Raw genomic sequence first — 16,111 nt, 5'->3', positions numbered from 1 at the left:
AAGTCTGATTAGAATGGAGAAGCTCTCCCAAATTTGTGAACACAGTGTGTGACTTCGGGATGAACTGGAGTCCCTCTTCTGGGAAAACAGTTTGCCTTGTTTAAAACCCTCATCATGAGGGTTTAACAGACTTCCCTCAGCAATTTGTTCTCATCGTTGATTACCCTCTGTGCTAAATATGTTCTTTTTACTACAAATTAACATTTTCTTGCGGAGACATGTGAAACTTCAATTACGGATACTTCCCATCTGTGACAAAGAGAGCCCTCCCGCATGGGTCACCCAAAGATCCAGCTTCATCTCATACCTGTAAGGAAACAAGCATGTGTGGGTTGTTTCCTGCAGCTGGGGTTCACAGCTGTTGCCGCAGGACTGCATTCTTACTTTAAAGAGGTGATGGGGTTTTCCTGTGTACCCTGCAAACAGCAGTAGTGCCTTGGTGGGGAACAGGAAAGTAATCTGGCTCCCTATTGCTCAATTGAGTTGAGTAGAAGGAGTGCGTAGGGTGAAAGGGTGGGTGGTAATTATTCACTCAGTGTCAATGATTTTATTTTTTCTCTCTGTTGTTTCCAAAGAACTTTAATGGGAGTTTTGGTGATGGGTGCAGCTTAACCTGCCAGCCAAGACTGGGGCGAGGTTGCCACCTAGTGCTCGCTGTTAGCTGTCATAAGGCATCTGTTGCAGTCAGCTTCAGGTGTGAAGAACAAAGCAAGAAGGAACATCTCCAATTATCAAAGCTTTGAAAATCATGCGGGCTTACATACTTGTTGGCTGAAAAGGATTTTAGTTAATTGTTTTGCCATCAGGCTTGATTTGCTTCATCTTTGTTATTTTGTGGCTCTGGTAGTAATGACAGGCTGCTGACTGTGACCCACATGTTTTTACTCTCAGTCAGAATGTATAAAAAAAAATTCCCAACAAACTGCCAAAAACATGTGGGGTTCATTAAAAAATATTTGGAGAACAGTGAAACTTTATGTTCTGAAATTACATTTTCAAAATCAAGTTTGCTTTGAAAGAAACCTCTCATACTGTGTGTTTCCTTTCATCTTGCAGGGGAAATTGCTGGAATGGTTTCTCTCAGTGTTCTCTGTTCCTTAAACTTAAAACTATCTAGGAAACTGGAGCAGTTAGTTCATACAGATTCTAAGCACTCCATCTTCTGCACATTACAGTTTCTGCAGGAGTATAAGCATGAATTCCTGAGTCCTTCTGCAAACATTTAGTCATGTGCATTCAGAGTGCATGTTTGCCACCATACAAACTGGGATTTGCACAAAATCAGTAAAGCTAAGCCTGTGCATAACTGCTCAGAAAAGGACCAGTATATAAATGCAAGAGGATATATTACATCATTTAACAGCACTGGGTTTGTACTACTAAAAGTGTTCTCTGAATTACCTGAAACCTCTTCCTCCATTTCCCAGTGCCTTTTTTTGTGTGTGTGTGTTTTGGTTTTTTTTGTTTGTTTGGATATTTTTTTGTTTTGGTTTGGTTTGGATTTTTTTGGGTTTTTGTTGTTGTTGTTGTTGTTTTAATGAATCATGGGGTTTGTCACATCCTTGCTGATTTAGGATTTGTCCAGGTGGGAAGGATGCATTTCTGGTGGAAGCACTTTTTATTTTTGGTTCGCCCTTTCTTACAGATGTACATTACAAGCACAATTAAAACAAAGAGTAGCAGGCTAGCCAAGCCCGTGCTGTGTCTGGGAACCCTCTGTGCTGCCTTCCTCACTGGGCTAAATCGAGTGTCTGAGTATCGAAACCACTGCTCGGATGTGATTGCAGGCTTCATCCTGGGGAGTGCTGTAGCTTTGTTTCTGGTAAGTCACTCAGTCCTTCTGTGTTCCTTTTAAAATTACCACAGTTAAAAAAAAAACCACTAGCAAATTGTTATCACTTGTAGCCTGCAAGATCTAATTCTAGCCCCTTCTAATTAAAAGTATTACCAAAGAAAATCCTAATATGTAATCAAATTCATAGTAGTTGATAAGTCTAATTAGGTAGCATTTGTACATTTCATGTATTTTAATTCTTATTAATATGTTCTGGAAAATGCTGCAAAAGGTGGTGTAGACTGCAATATCAAAAGGAGGGTGTACTTGAGACTCCTTCTCTGTGTTGCAAAACCCTTCTGTGTGCCTTGTATCTGGCAAAAATGTGAGCTACAGGGTGTTTTCTGGGGCTCTGCGCTGTGATTGTGGTTCTCCATTTTGTTTTGGACCATAAAAGAAGTGTAACAGAAGGGAAGGTCAGGATAAATTCCCTTGGAATACTACCAAAAAAAAAAAAAAACTACCTCCCTTTGCAGCTTTTAGAGTCAAGCTTAAATCATTCCCCCCTCAAAGGATTACCAAACATATTTGAATATATCAAAGGCCTTCACATAAAATCTAGGAGGAGCATCTCTCCAGACTCTGAGTGTAACTGGCTCTCCTGTGGGCTGTGTGGTTTAAATGTTTTGTTTGGTGAGAGGTTTCTTGCTGAGGATTTACTCACACAGCAAGCAGTCCAGATCATTCTCACTATTACCAAGAAATGTGCCTGGTCCCATTTAATCAAAATAGGCTTCAAAACTATCCACTGCATAGCAACAGACACTTTATCCCTGTAATCAGGAGGGATTAAGTTTCAAAGATCACTTAAATCTCAATTGTCCTGTCACTGATTTTTTTCTATTCTGTACTTGAAAAAGCAGCAACAACAAACCTTCAAGTGTCATTCATTCCTGTGCTCATTTCAGATGAAAAGATGTCTACGGTCTCTGACCTGAATCTCCTTGACTTTAAAGTGAATAGTTTGTCTGGTTCCCACTGGGAAGGGCAATTTAAATCTCACCCATGTTGTTTAAGAGGTAGTTGCCCCATCTATCAGGCCTGGACAGTGTCTGTGCTCCCAGTACCTGTTGGTGGCAGTGACAGCCTGTCCCCAGCTGTATTTTGACCCTGCAGACCTTCTGACACCCTGCAAGTGTCACAAGCTGAATTTCAGAGTGATGGAAGGGGTCTCCCCAGAGGGATACTATCAGATCCCTGGCACAGATACTGTTGGCACAGGATCCACCCAGGCTGCAGTCTGCTTTTTTATCGGGTCTGTGGCACTGAAGGGGAGCAGCCAGCAAGGAGCTGGCTGCAGGAATCCACCACCAACCGTGGCAGCTCCTGCGTACCTGTTTTTTCCTATGTCCTCAAGCCACCCACTGCCAGGCATGGTTGCTCTTACTGGCTTCACCATCACCATGTAGGTGCTGTGAGTATGATCATGCATAAGGGAGGAATTTGTGGGATTAACACTACAGTGGTGGTGCTGGAAATATGGAGGAATGGTGCTAAATTGTGTCATCCAGATATGAGGGAGAGTCAGCCATCCACAGAGCTATGTTCACTGTTTGGAAGTGACAAAGTCAGAGTCTGAAGGGAGTATTTGGCCAATAAAGAGGATAATTTGGATAGTCTGTGGTTCTGGGATGATAAGGCATGCATGCATGTCTCTGCTGTGTCCAGTGTGAAATGTAAAAAGCCTGAGAATGGTTCATCACCAAGGCAGTCCATCATGCCCAGCTGTGTCAGTAAACACACTCCAGCCCAAGGCTGAAACAGATGATGCCTTGAACCCAAACCCAGGTTAAATTCTTTCAGTTGTGCCCCACCTGGTAGTTCTCCCTACAATTTTTTTTTTCCCCTGAGGACAGAACACACTGGCCTCACCCTGGCTTTTTTTCTGCATTACACAGGGGATATGTGTTGTCCATAACTTTAAGAGCAGTCATGTGGCTCCTTCTAAACCGAAGCCTGAAGACCCACGAGGAATGCCACTAATGGCTTTTCCCAGGGCAGAAAGTCCGCTGGAGACACTGAGTGCACAGGTACTGTAAATCTCTTACCCAGAGCATCACCAAGCATGTTTTCTGCATCAGAGTAAGAAGTAGTTTTGTACCTGACTACACATGCCTCATTTCAAGCCCATTGAACTGAGAGAATCTGCATCACGGCAGAGTTTGTTTAAAGGCATTTATCCCTGAAACTACCAAATACTGTAGATCATCTGCCCCCATACATATCCACAGCTAAAGAAGTAGGATTTCACACACCTCACAAACTTTTGCTTAGAAGAAGAGAAAACTGAGAGAAAGATAAAACTTATTCTTCCTAGTTACATTCCAGAAATCTTTTGGGATTTAAGAAGGATTTACACTTTCCTGAGGATAAACTAGTCTGTCCTCAAAAATTTTACAGATTAGGTTTTTTTTATCCTTATTACTGTTCAATATCTTCTATAATAAGAAAATATAGAAAAAAATACAGTTTTTCTATCTCTAAGTAATACTAGCATTCTTTCAAGCCTGCAAAAAATAGCTAGTGGGAACATCAATATTGATAGTGTTTTTGTTAAAACTACTAACTTGTCCTAGTTTGAAAGAGGTGTTTGCTAAGAAAAGCAGAAGCCTCCCTTTGAACTGAAAAATGTGATTCTTCCTTCTTACAAATTATTATGATTTTGAAATTAAGAGAGCTCTCAGGCAAAGATATGGGGGTAGGAATAACAGTTCTTTACTAGTATATCTAACAAGACAAACAAGAACAACAACAGCTATGAAATTAGCCACAAACACAACAGTAACTCAGTCCCAGTCCTTTCTGGCTGCAGGCACCTTTTCCCTGAGCTGCAGTTCCCGGTGCTGGGGGCAGGCAGGTCCCGCAGAGCTGCAGGAGGGCTGGGGGTGATGGCAGCGCTGTCCCAGGGGAAGAGAGAGATGGAGAGAGCCCTCCGCTCATGGTGTCGGTCCTGGTGCTCAGCAGAGTGCTGGATGGTGGCAGGTTACAGAGAGAAGGCAGCAGGACAGGGTCCAATAGCAGTGAGGATGGCTCCTGGTGCTGGGATGGTGGGGATAGGGCTGAGGCGGCGATCGTCCTTCTCGTCTGAACTCCGCGGGAAAATGGGCCAAGCCAGAGCCTTCTGTCTGCTCTTCTGGATGTTTGGATATCGAGGGGTTTCCCTCTTCCCTCCCCTCCCCCTTGCCACCAGGGCCCAGTCAACAGGTATCTCAGCATGACAATGGGGAAAATTCCACAGAGGGAAAAGGGGAAGAACCTACCCCCAACATAACTTTAAATGGTTTGTATTGGTATAACTGCATTATACACCAGTCCTTTCAAAACAGACAAGTAAATGCAACCTGCCAAGAAACTCTGAACAAGGAGAAACTGTAGTTTATGAGTTGTCTGAAATTCACTGGTGTAACTTATTTGGTCTTTAAACTGTACTTCATTTATAGATGGCCTTTCACATATTATGTGTGGCAAGATTAATAGCAACTTTTGTTAAACTCTTTGTGAATTACACTGAAAAGAGGAGTTTTAAAAAAAGGAAAATACTGTCTCTAATGTCCAGAAATACTTTGCTTAATTGAAGAGTCAATTTTTTTTAGGAAAACTTTCCACTAAATCTGCAGAACTGTGTGCATGAGATGTTCTTTCGATGGATTTATAGTCCAGAAACTTAAGTGCTACTTATATATCCACATTGTGTTGTGTGGATAGAAGGGCTGAGCAGGTGAAAATATTCATGGGCTGTGAGAAAAATTCTGTCCAGTCAGCTCTTTATAGGTACTGGACTGTGAAGTGCCAGGTAGGGACTGGACTTTAGCTGTTGATGTCCACCAGAAATCAACAAGAGAATTTTCTTGAATTATAATTATTAACCATACATCTACAATGCAGGTTTTATGAGAGAGGGTTTTTCCCATTGCTTTTGCACACTGGTAGGGTATGTCAGTGCCAGACTGTTGTACATAAACATGCATGTGTTTGCCTTTTCCTCTTTGCAGAATCACTCTGCCTCTATGACTGAAGTAACCTGAGATGGGAGATCGGCAGCTGAAGCTATTTTTTACTACCCTCCAGTAAAATACTCCAAGACACACAGTTACTAAATGTCTAACTGTGATGACCGGTATTATGTTATGTCTAGTTAGAGGCTAATGTTTTGTACTTTTTTTGTATGAGGAAGTGATGTAGCTTGCCCTGATTTTTTGTCAGCTTTAATATTATTATGCCAGACTTTAAAAGCAAAACAGAAAAAGAACAAAAAAAAAATCCTTTTCTTGTTTAAAGTGTGCACTGAGAAACTACATCTATGGAATTGTTGATGTTGTTATGTGATATTTGTACACAATTTTTTTTCTTCACAGTTTTGAATTTATATATCTTGGGGAAAAAGAATTCACTTTTACCTTTTCTTACCATAAGAAGTGCTGAGTCAGATTCTCATCTGAGTAAACTCAGCATGGATATGAAGTAATTGCATATATTTAATTCATATTAAAATAACAACAATCAGGAATCTAACCTGAATAATACTATCAACAAGAAACAAAAATCCATCCTTGATTCAGTGAGCTGCTTAAGTGTTCCCTAGGAGTTAATGGATTTCAATTCAATTACCACCCAGTTTCCAGACTAGAAGCATGTCCTTAAGCACCTCCCTGAATCAAAGCCTGATTGTTCTGGTGTGGGTGATTGTGCCAGTTATTGAAGAATAACTAAAACAACATCCTTGGTCTGCAGTATAACAGACTGGATGTCAAAATTTATAGTAGTAGCTGATAGCATGTGAGCTGACTGTAACCTCTCCCTAGATCCTCATTCCTCCCCGAGGCCCAGCTAAAGCTCCCAGTGAAACCTGGCTTCAGGAATTGACTATGGGGATATACAGCCACCACTGCGGGGCTGAGGCTGCACCTTAAGTTTTCATCACTTCATCATAGATTTGTGGGGTAACTAGTGACACTGGTGCAAAGGAAAAGTGACACCTTCAAAGGAAAAGTGACTCCTTCACCAGGGTGGTATTCCTTGGCATTCACATTGGCATAGCCAGGAAGCCAGTTTTTCCACCCAAAATGTATATTTTTTTCTGAGGGGCTTTGGCAAGTCAAGGAAAATAAAAAGAAGGAAAGACAAGGAAAAAAAGAAGAAAGACAAGGGAAAAAAAAAGAGCGAGAAAGCCAAGTCTGTAGTAGCAGTCTGCATTTTTTTGTAAATTCTGCTATACAGAATTCATATCAAAACTGCTATTTTACAATTTAACAACTTTACTTAAGCATTGTAAAGACAATTAAGTATGGGTTGGGGATGGGAAGAACAACCAAAAAAAATCCCATTTGAAATGGTTAGAACTGGGACAAAGGCTTCATTAAATGATTTTTCACTTTTTCTAGGATTTTCCTGCATCTCATTCTTCTAGCATGGTGATAACTGCTGTGTGTGTCGTTTAAAGAATGGAGCCTCTGTACTTTTACTGGAATGTTTACCTCACATTTCCATGTTGGTTCTTGGCTTTTTTTGGTATATTTTTTCCAAAACAGAATTAAAAAAAAAAAATTATCAACGAAGCAAACATGTGAGTCAGTCTTTCATTTGGCTAGGACACCAAGAAAATCTGGAATGTCAGTGTCTGGTCTCATGGTGTTTCTTCCTCCTTCTGACTCTACTGATGTCTGCTTCTGGCTTAGGAATATAAGGCTCAGACTTGGGCCATGGTTTCTGTGGCCATGAAGAGCCTTTGCTAAGTGTTCTGGGACCCTTACTACAGCTGTAATCAAAATTCCTAAGGGAAAAATCTGTTCTGAATCATTTTGTTAAGAAATACCCTCCCAAGCTGGCTTTTTCACACTTTCTTCTGATCTTCACGGCTGCTTTGGCCTAAAACAAAGAAAGATGCATGGGCAGGGCTTTTATTTATGTATTTATAATTCAATTCAATTGAAGTAACAAACTTACAAGCCCAGGGATAAAATGATTAAGCACCTACAAATCTTGCCCTTCCACAGCACTGGTGCTGTGTGCAGGACTTTTATGTAATTTCTTATTTCTGCTTTTTTCAGCTTGTTACAAGCAGTTAAATGTTTTGCATCTCAAACACCCTCGTGTGATCCTCTTCCCTTGTACTCCAGTCCCTGCAGCTTCTTGTGCTGATGGAAACATAAGGTCTGCACCTCTAAGGGACTGGTATGTCCGAGATCAGGGAAATGGCATTTTGACTCAACTCAGAAACAGCAAAACATGACAAGCTTGCTGTTGAGCTCATTTCTTGCCTGTCCCAATTCCTAGTCCGGCTTTTTACTCTGTTTTGATCGCATTACACAAGCTATCAAAGTTACATCCTGGGAGAGATACAGAAAGGGGAATGAGCACAAAGTGCAACTACAACTCAGAAGTGTTTTCTTAGATGGTGACTGTTAAAGAGGAAATGAGGAGGTGCAGGTTATCTCTGGTTTTGATGGAAGGACATAATTTCATGATAAAGGAACTTCCAAGTCATTGCTCCCAAATAGCCTTTGAAGCCAACAAGACGACAGAGTCATTTGTCACACTGTGGTTTCCCATACACTACAGGGGAGGGATTTGTGAACATTCAGCCTTCCATGGTGATCAGTGAAACAGCCCCAGTTCACCCCACAGTGGAACATGTAGGTGTACATTTACACTATTATGTAATTCTCCAAGAGTCAAAAGGAGAAAAGAAAGTATTTCTTAAATTTCTTCAGAGCTTTTAAGAAAGCAGTACTTCAGAAGTCTGCTCAGTTAAGAAACTGAGCAGTGTAACACACAAAAGAGGAGTGCCTGAGTGTGCTTCACACATTTGCACACCAGAAGAAACCAGGGGAGCAAGGGTTCAGGGCATGGAGTGGTATAACCAGGACATTTCTGGATTATTCCCAGAAAAAAAATCACACCTGTCAACCTCACAGGAAGCAACTTGTTTCATAGAAAACACTCAAAGCACCATGCATTTCTCAGACTGTTCATTTTCTTGTCCTCTTGACTTCACTGCTTGCCTCTTGTGATTAAAAGCAGACCTGCACCATCAGTTAGATGGGAAGAAAAACACCCCTAAGAACTTAAAAAACAGGGCCCTTAACAGACCTTGAAGAATTGAAAAACATGCCTTCATAGCAGCTGATTTTATAGGGCTGTTGGAGACTTCAGCATTACTGAGTGAAGAGATTTCAGTGAACCTTTATTAGTGAAATTCACAGATTACACCCAATGAGAGGACTCTTGCTGCTGCCCTGCAGCACAAGCCAGGCACCACGGGGATGCTCTGTGGGGGCACTCGATGCTGCCAGATGATTTTCAAGTTCGGGGGTAGCTCTGCAGCCACGAGTTCATCGATCTTGGTCCCATCCTTCACGGGGGTGCAGTAGAAACCCAGCAAGTCCCCATCGCAGCACATCTGACGCAGCTGGGAGGTGTGCACAGCGTGCCCCAGCTCTGGCGCCAGCCGGGCCAGCGAGCGATGTTTCAGCCTGTTCTCCTGCAGGGGAGTCTGCTGCCAGTCCTCAAGAAGAGAGGGTCCGAAGACCTACCTGGTGTGAGACTCGAGGCAGCTCTACGGGTCCTCGAGAGGGAGGTAACTCTGGCTGCATGGCGGGAAGCAGATCAGGCTGGGCTCACTCCTCCTTCTCAGGAACTGCTCGGTCTGCTTCCACTTCTCCATCCTCCTTTCTGCTGGCACCAGAACAGAAACACTGTCAGCCTCTGGGCTACTCAAGACAGACTCACAGTATTTTTGTATTCGTGGTGTTTTAAATCAGACTCAATCCAGACACTTCACACATTCCATAGACTCGTTAGATACATAATCCAGAAGTCCACAGGCTTTCCCTAACTGCTGCTCCCCACACAGGCTGCCTCTGCAGAGCAATCACCCACTCATCTTATTTCATTGATCTGAGTTTAAAAAGCATTTTAACAACACAAATCCTGAGGGATTTGTTCAGGAGGCGTCGGGCTAAGTGACCTCCAGAGTGCTACGGCCCGGTGAAGGCTCAGGATGCGGAAAAGGACAGAAGCCACCCACCCCCCCGCGCCCTGCAGGTACCTGCGGCCGCCCCAGAACGCCCTGAGCCCCGCGGGGCCGAGTCCCAGCCTCCACCGCGCCGTCAACCTTCAGCGTCCGCACAGCAGCCATGCTGGGGGAGAGCCGGGAGCCTTCTGGCAGCCGTCGCGGGTGACGCGTTTCCACCGCGCCCCGCAAAGCCTCATGGGAAATGTAGTCCGCCCCCTCAAGCCAGTCGATTCCCCCTTCCCATGGGAAACGGAATACGTGAAAACTTCCTTAGGAAAAGGCGTTCTTTGTTGTTTGGTCTTCGTGTGCTTTCAAGCCTTCTCGACAGGAAAGGAGATTTTGCCCGTGTAACAGAACGTAGCCAACGAGCTCTAAGTGATATCCAGGTATTGGAAAGCTACTTGTTGGCTGAATTGCCTTGTTAAGGTCTTGATTGGCTTCAGTGGCCTCAGACCTAGGAGAGGTTAGCAAGGTTTGAGAAGGTGAATGCAGCTCGGATGGAGGACACAAAGAATCCAGAATTGATGGGCACAAGGACATTTGGCAGAACCCCCAAGGCAAGGCACAAACTAATAATGGCAACACAGCAACTGTGCAGAATCAGCTCTGGCTGGTAAAAGCCTCCCAGCAGGGACAGTTCAAGGCTATCGACTCACATGCAACAATTCAAGAAACCACTGACTGAAGAGAAGGACTGAGCATGCACACTAATTTGCATGAGAAGCAAGATGATCATTAACCAACTGCAGACAGAATATTAATTATTATTAACACTAGGTAACTTGTAGTAAATTAATTCCTTTGTTTCCTGAAATAATAAGGGGAAAATTTTGGTAATCTTGGTGCTGATGTTGGCCTATAAATGAGAGGGAAAGATACTTTCAACACAGATAGTGACAAAACAAGGGGGGGACAGTTTTACACTAAAAAAGGGAAGAGTAAATATTTGGAATAAATTCTTTACTGTGAGAGCAGTGAGACCTTAACACAGGTTGCCCAGAGAAGCTGGGAATGCCCCATCCCTGGAAATGTTCAAGGCCATGTTTGGACAGGGCTCAGAGCAACCTGGTCTAGTGGAAGCTGTCCCTGCCCATGGCAAGAAGGTGGCAACTGGATGGGTTGGAAAATATTATTTTCAAGGTAATTTCTAATGCAAATTATTCTGAGGTTGATCTCTGATCAGCATATCAGTAGGATGATGCTCATCAGGAGCAGAGGTTTCACTGAACTCAGGTGTGTGGAGACCCAGAAGACCACAGCTGAAGCAGTAAAGAAGTAGTATTCCTGATTAGCCTCTGGAGTGTTTTTTTGGCAAATCACTTGCTCTTCATTCATTGTCAGGAGGGACTAAATGCAAGCCTTAATAATGCAGTGACTGAATCCACATGAAGGATTTTGGCTGTTTATTTATTGTCTGTGTGACACACTGTTTACTAACAGAGGCTGTGAGGAGGTGATTTTGCCTATTTTTCCTATATTTTTTGGTAGGACCAGTGAGTGCCTGTGGCCAGGAGGAGCAGCCAGCAGAGAGAGGTGACCTGGAAAAAAATGCCTGTCCCTGGCTGTTTAGGGGGCTGCTCCAAGTCCTCATGAGTTGATTGGTGTAGCTTGTAGCCAGGCAAATATTCTTACATAACCTTAGGTTTGCTGGTTTTGCCATTTGTGCCTTTTTTCGTGACAATCATCTGACTTTAACTGACACAGCTTATGCCTCTAACAGGGACACAGCAACTTTTCCAAAGGTCAAACCATTGGTCTGCAACATCAGCCTCATTACACAACTGGTAGACCAAGATGCCTTTGTGCATACTTTGGTTAATTATTGTGGAAAGCACGTCTGTAAAGGTGATTTGTAAGGATAGTCTTTGCACAGCTGTGACTCAGTGTTTGCAGCCCTAACACAGTTCATAGCAGCCTCATCTCACCAACAATGGTTCTCCTGATGCACAAGATGCTTCTGAAGGTGGTGTTGTTTCTGTGGCCTGATTCCCAAGAGCAGTGCTTGCTGTGTAAATATCCAAAGTGTTTTGTGTCTGCCAGAACTTCTGTCAGCAGGATTAACCTCTCCAGCTGTGTCACTATTGGGTTATCTCCATTTAATAGCCTCAGTTTCCCAAGCTCACCAGCTGTAACATTTTGTGACTTAATCTTGCAAGGCCTACCAGAAACCACAGATGTATGAAAGACACTGTAAAATTTTTACAAAACAAAAATAATTGTGAGGTAGAGATTTGTTTTCAGTTACTGTTTTATTGACATGATTGAATACACATTCAGGTTTTATAATTCAGGATTTTGGCTGCAGAATGTGGTAATGGGCAGGGGTAGCTATTTAAATTGCTAGGGAACTACTGAATCTGCCTGCTATTCCAGGGGCTGAGTTTCAGACTGACGGATAGTGGGTTCATGATTCTTTGGCAGCTGTTATTTGTTGTTTGGAAAGAATTCCCTTTTCTTGGAATGTGCAAACGAAAAAGAATATCCCCTTGGTAAATTGTGGGAGTGAAGGGTAGAGAGGAAGCTAAGCCATTCTATCTCCAATTTGGTGAAGGGTAAGGGAAATTAGATTTCTATGTTTTTCTTTCATTTCTGAACATCTTCCACTGTGTGAGAAGAGACAGGAGGAAGGAAGGTTCCTGCGATATCAGTAGGTGTAGCTAGCAGTGAACAGTGACTGCATGGCAGCTGCATCAGTCTTCCCAGACAGGACATACTGTCCCCTGCAAGCCAAACTGTTAATCTGAAAAAGAAGAAGAAGAAAAAAAAACAAACTAAGGGAATGAAACACTCAACATGGAGTAAGAAAGGCAGATTTGTCAAGAGCAACCAGCAGGAGTAACCAAGCAAGGCAGAAATAACAGAGTAGCACCCCTGGTGAAAATCAAGTGCCAGGAGGGGTGGGATTAAGAGCAGCCTTAGGAAAGCATTAACATGTGTCCCTTCAGGGAGAGCACCTCTTCTCTGTGCTAGGCAAAGCCTCATACCTGTGCCCGCTTGCGGAAGGCCTCTTGAGCAGCCTTCTTGTTCTCGTTTTTGCCCAGCCAAGCAGCCAGGGCAGAGGCTTGCAGGGCTCTCCCATAAGAAAAGGTCAGTTTCCAAGGCTTAGGCAGAGGCGACTGATTCATGGCATTCAGGTTGAGAGAAGCCTCCTCTTCACTCTGACCTCCAGACAGGAAGCAGATTCCTACAAGAAAGAAGTTTTGAGGCTTAAAAATAGAGTGTTCCAGCCACTTCAGTCCCTGACCTTCATTTGCCAGAGGAGCAGGCATGTCAGAGATAGGAGAGAGAGTGGGAATGAAGAGATAGGAATGAGTCAGGAATCACCAGGAACAGCAGCAGGAACGGTGCGGAGGAGAGTAGTGACTGTTGCTATGGCTACATCCTGAGGGGTGTACTTCTTGGAGCAGGAATGCCCAGGTGTCACCATGTTGGGTTTCAGCAGTGTTCCCTCCAGGTACACATGATGATCATTCAAAGCCTTGTAAACAGCAGCCAAAACCTGAAAACAGGAGGATTGAATACAGACCTCTGCTCAGATCTTCATCTCAGCCTGCTGTAGAAAGACAGTTTATTCTTTGGTACTGCACCAAGATCAAATTGAATTTTGCTTTCTTATGAAATTTATCTCCAGGGTTGCAATTATGGAAACCCCTCTGCTTTTGAGATGACCAGGATACAGCTCTTCATATCTAAGGGATTTGTCCCTGATGAGATTGAGGTAATTGGGTATGGTCCTGGTATCTCTTTTTGAGATTAAGAATGCTTATATTATCACTGAAGTTAAAATCCAAAAACATGGAAAATACTTTTGGATTTCTCATTAGTTTGTTATGTGCCCAGGAGCAGCTCATTTTTGTGATTTATCAAGGACAGTTTTGGTCAAATCAAATTTGGTTTGGGATCTGTGAACACAAACTGCACAAAGTTTAACTGCTGATTTTGAGGGGGAGCACACAGGGAGAAATCTCTTCTTACCTTCTCTGTGACATACTGACAGCGCTGGAGATCATGGTCTCCATCAGGCAGGATTTCTGGCTCCACAATGGGCACCAAGCCATGCTAGGAAAAGAAAGACGGGATTCTTTAGGGCTATGAAGGTAAAACTCTTCTTCCTGTTTGCCCTGACTTTGGTGGTATTCCTTTGTGCTGTGCTGCCCTTCCTCCTTGTCTTTCCCAAAACCCTTGCAGGGATTCTCCTTTTAAGCTACCTAGCGTGTTATCACAGGGAACAGGGGAAAGGGGCAGCAGCATCTTAGGAAAGGTTGCTGGAGGAGAGGTACCTGCTGGCAGATGCTGGCATAGCGTGCCAATGTGTTGGCATTCTCCTGGATGGCAAGTTGAGAGGGTGTTGTGCTGGTGATCTTCAGCACTGCACGCCACTTGCCAAAGTCAGCACCATCTTTCTTGTACTGGGCACAACGTTCAGCCAGCCCATCCAGCCCTGCAGAAGGAGAACAGTGCTTCGCTAAGAGCTACCCTTCAGCACAGAGCTCTGGAAAATGCTGTGACTCCAGCCAAGGCTGCATCTCAGGTGAGTCTCCCTATGGGTTTTGCTGCACAGGCCGTAGCTTAGGCTCCTTAGATCTCTCCTACCTTGGATGGTGGTTTCTCCATTTGTTCCTGCTAGAGGTGCTGTGCCTTTATCCAGCTGTGGAAAAAAAAAAAAAAAACATGAAGGGTTACAGAAAGGTGGGAATTGGTCTAATTCTTACTCTTACCTATATCTAGTCTGCCTTTGAAGGCTGACTGTTAGTAATATGTGGACCTTAACATGCTCAGGGTGCAAAGGAAGGAAATGTTGAAGCAAAGGGGAAGAAAAAGGAGTGAACTGGATAAGAGGAGGGGCAGAGTGTATATAGATGCCTGCAGGGAATGGCTCAAGAACTCTGCCAGATGTGGAAAGAATTAGATTTAGGTTTCTGCTTGAAGAGACTTATTTGCAGTGATGGTGAGTAGATGGGAGTTGGTGTATGAAAAGTTCCATCATCTAGTGCAAATTTCTCTCTAGTTGGTTGTACAAAATCAATGCAGAGAGTTTTAAAACCAAGGACAAAAATTGGTGGGGGTGGGAAGGGGAAGGGGTAGGGGCAGTGTTTTTCAGGAGAGAATGCAGCCCCAAATATAATTTTCTCTGGAATGTGGTTTGGATTATGGTGCCAGCCTGGCACATACAGATACGCACTTTAATTCCCACCACAATGCCTTTTTCCTTGATGAGTGCTGGGAATGGCTTTCCACTGCTGTCTTTCTGATAGAGGGTCTCATGGAAAAGGATCACTCCCCCAATGCTCTGGTTGATGGAAGTGTCCGAAGAGAAGAGTATCTCTCTAAAAGCTCGGCGGTTCTCCTCCGTGTTCTCTACATTGATCCGCTGCAGCCTGTTCCCCATGGTACCTAGTGAGGTGGACAAAGGCCAGACAAAGAGGTTCTAGGCTTGGCTGGCCGTCTGGTCCCAATAAGTAGTAAGGAACTTGGACTTCAGTTCAGAGCTCCCCTTCTCAACCCATAGTTTCTAAGCTTTTGTTGTTGTAGCCCTTCCTGGCTGAATTGTTTCTGCTCAGACAACAGTTTCTTAAGTGTTTTTTGTCTACTCCACTGATTTCAAATATGAAGCAAAACTAACAGGCAAAAACATCTTGCATACTGCTAACTGATTGATGTCCAGAACTTACCCACTGATTCATCTGCAGCTAGGATCCCCTTTCCTGAAGCCACAATCCGCTGAGCTATGTCTGCAAGAGCTTTCTTCTGCTCTGGAGACAGCGCTGGGAACTGATGGGTCATGTTGACTTATCTGTGGAAGAGAATTGCTCTTACATGTAATTCTGGGGGAGACTGTGAACCACTGACACCAAACGGGTGTTTCCTCTGCAGGGCTCTTGGCACTTGTCTGGTCCATGTTGTCATAGATAATATGACCAGAAATCCATCTGAGTTCTTCTAGGCTTAGTGTGTCTGGAAAAACTAGAAAGAAATGCTGCAGACACATCCTGTCACATCCTTCTAGAACCAGAAGACTCTGCATCTTACCTGGATTTGCTCAGGAAATAAAGGAAGGTCAGTGTGTCATAAAAACATGCACCAAGTAACAAGTAAGCAAATTGCTGATTCTGCAGACTTCTAGATTCCTGTCAGTAGAATGCCAGTTATTCCACTGCTGACCTTTACACATTTCCTAGCACTGCTTCTCTTCTATTTCCTGCCTCTGTTGGCAGTATTTGCTGCTGTGTCTGGTTGACTTTCCATCCCCAACTTTTTGCCTG

At 43.6% G+C, this 16,111-nt stretch overlaps 2 protein-coding genes and 1 pseudogene across 2 annotated transcripts in view; 1 reads left to right on the top strand and 2 right to left on the bottom strand.

Annotated features, from left to right (window-relative positions):
- PLPPR1 (phospholipid phosphatase related 1) overlaps positions 1-7,395 on the top strand; it is a 71,681-nt gene extending 64,286 nt beyond the window's left edge. Inside the window, exons 6-8 of the mRNA XM_062512939.1 lie at positions 1,646-1,822; positions 3,733-3,864; positions 5,827-7,395. Of these exons, the coding sequence (XP_062368923.1) occupies positions 1,646-1,822; positions 3,733-3,864; positions 5,827-5,859 (342 nt within the window). The 3' untranslated portion in view covers positions 5,860-7,395. The remainder of the gene's footprint in view (positions 1-1,645; positions 1,823-3,732; positions 3,865-5,826) is intronic.
- A 1,625-nt stretch (positions 7,396-9,020) lies between these two features.
- Positions 9,021-9,971, bottom strand: LOC134056911 (large ribosomal subunit protein mL50-like; annotated as a pseudogene).
- Positions 9,972-12,379: 2,408 nt separating this feature from the next.
- On the bottom strand, positions 12,380-15,632 carry LOC134056501 (fructose-bisphosphate aldolase B). Its single transcript, XM_062513306.1, has 8 exons — positions 15,521-15,632; positions 15,031-15,242; positions 14,442-14,496; positions 14,129-14,289; positions 13,824-13,907; positions 13,173-13,347; positions 12,833-13,032; positions 12,380-12,588 (listed from the first exon to the last, which is right to left on the bottom strand). Exons 1-8 carry the CDS (start codon positions 15,630-15,632, stop codon positions 12,493-12,495), a joined length of 1,095 nt encoding a protein of 364 aa, XP_062369290.1. The 3' UTR covers positions 12,380-12,492.
- Between the last annotated feature and the right edge of the window lie 479 nt (positions 15,633-16,111).

Source organism: Cinclus cinclus, chromosome Z (genome assembly GCF_963662255.1).
Source record: "Cinclus cinclus chromosome Z, bCinCin1.1, whole genome shotgun sequence".
Taxonomy (NCBI): domain Eukaryota; kingdom Metazoa; phylum Chordata; class Aves; order Passeriformes; family Cinclidae; genus Cinclus; species Cinclus cinclus.
This window is presented reverse-complemented; position numbering and strand designations above follow the sequence as displayed.

Coding starts and splice junctions, on each gene's coding strand:
- LOC134056501 (XM_062513306.1), bottom strand. CDS start 15,632: ATGACCCATCAGTTCCCAGCGCTGTCTCCAGAGCAGAAGAAAGCTCTT. Junction 14,290..14,441: donor TGGAGAAACCACCATCCAAG/GTAGGAGAGATC, acceptor CTCCTTCTGCAG/GGCTGGATGGGCTGGCTGAA. Junction 12,589..12,832: donor CCTTCCGCAAGCGGGCACAG/GTATGAGGCTTT, acceptor CTTCTTTTTCAG/ATTAACAGTTTGGCTTGCAG.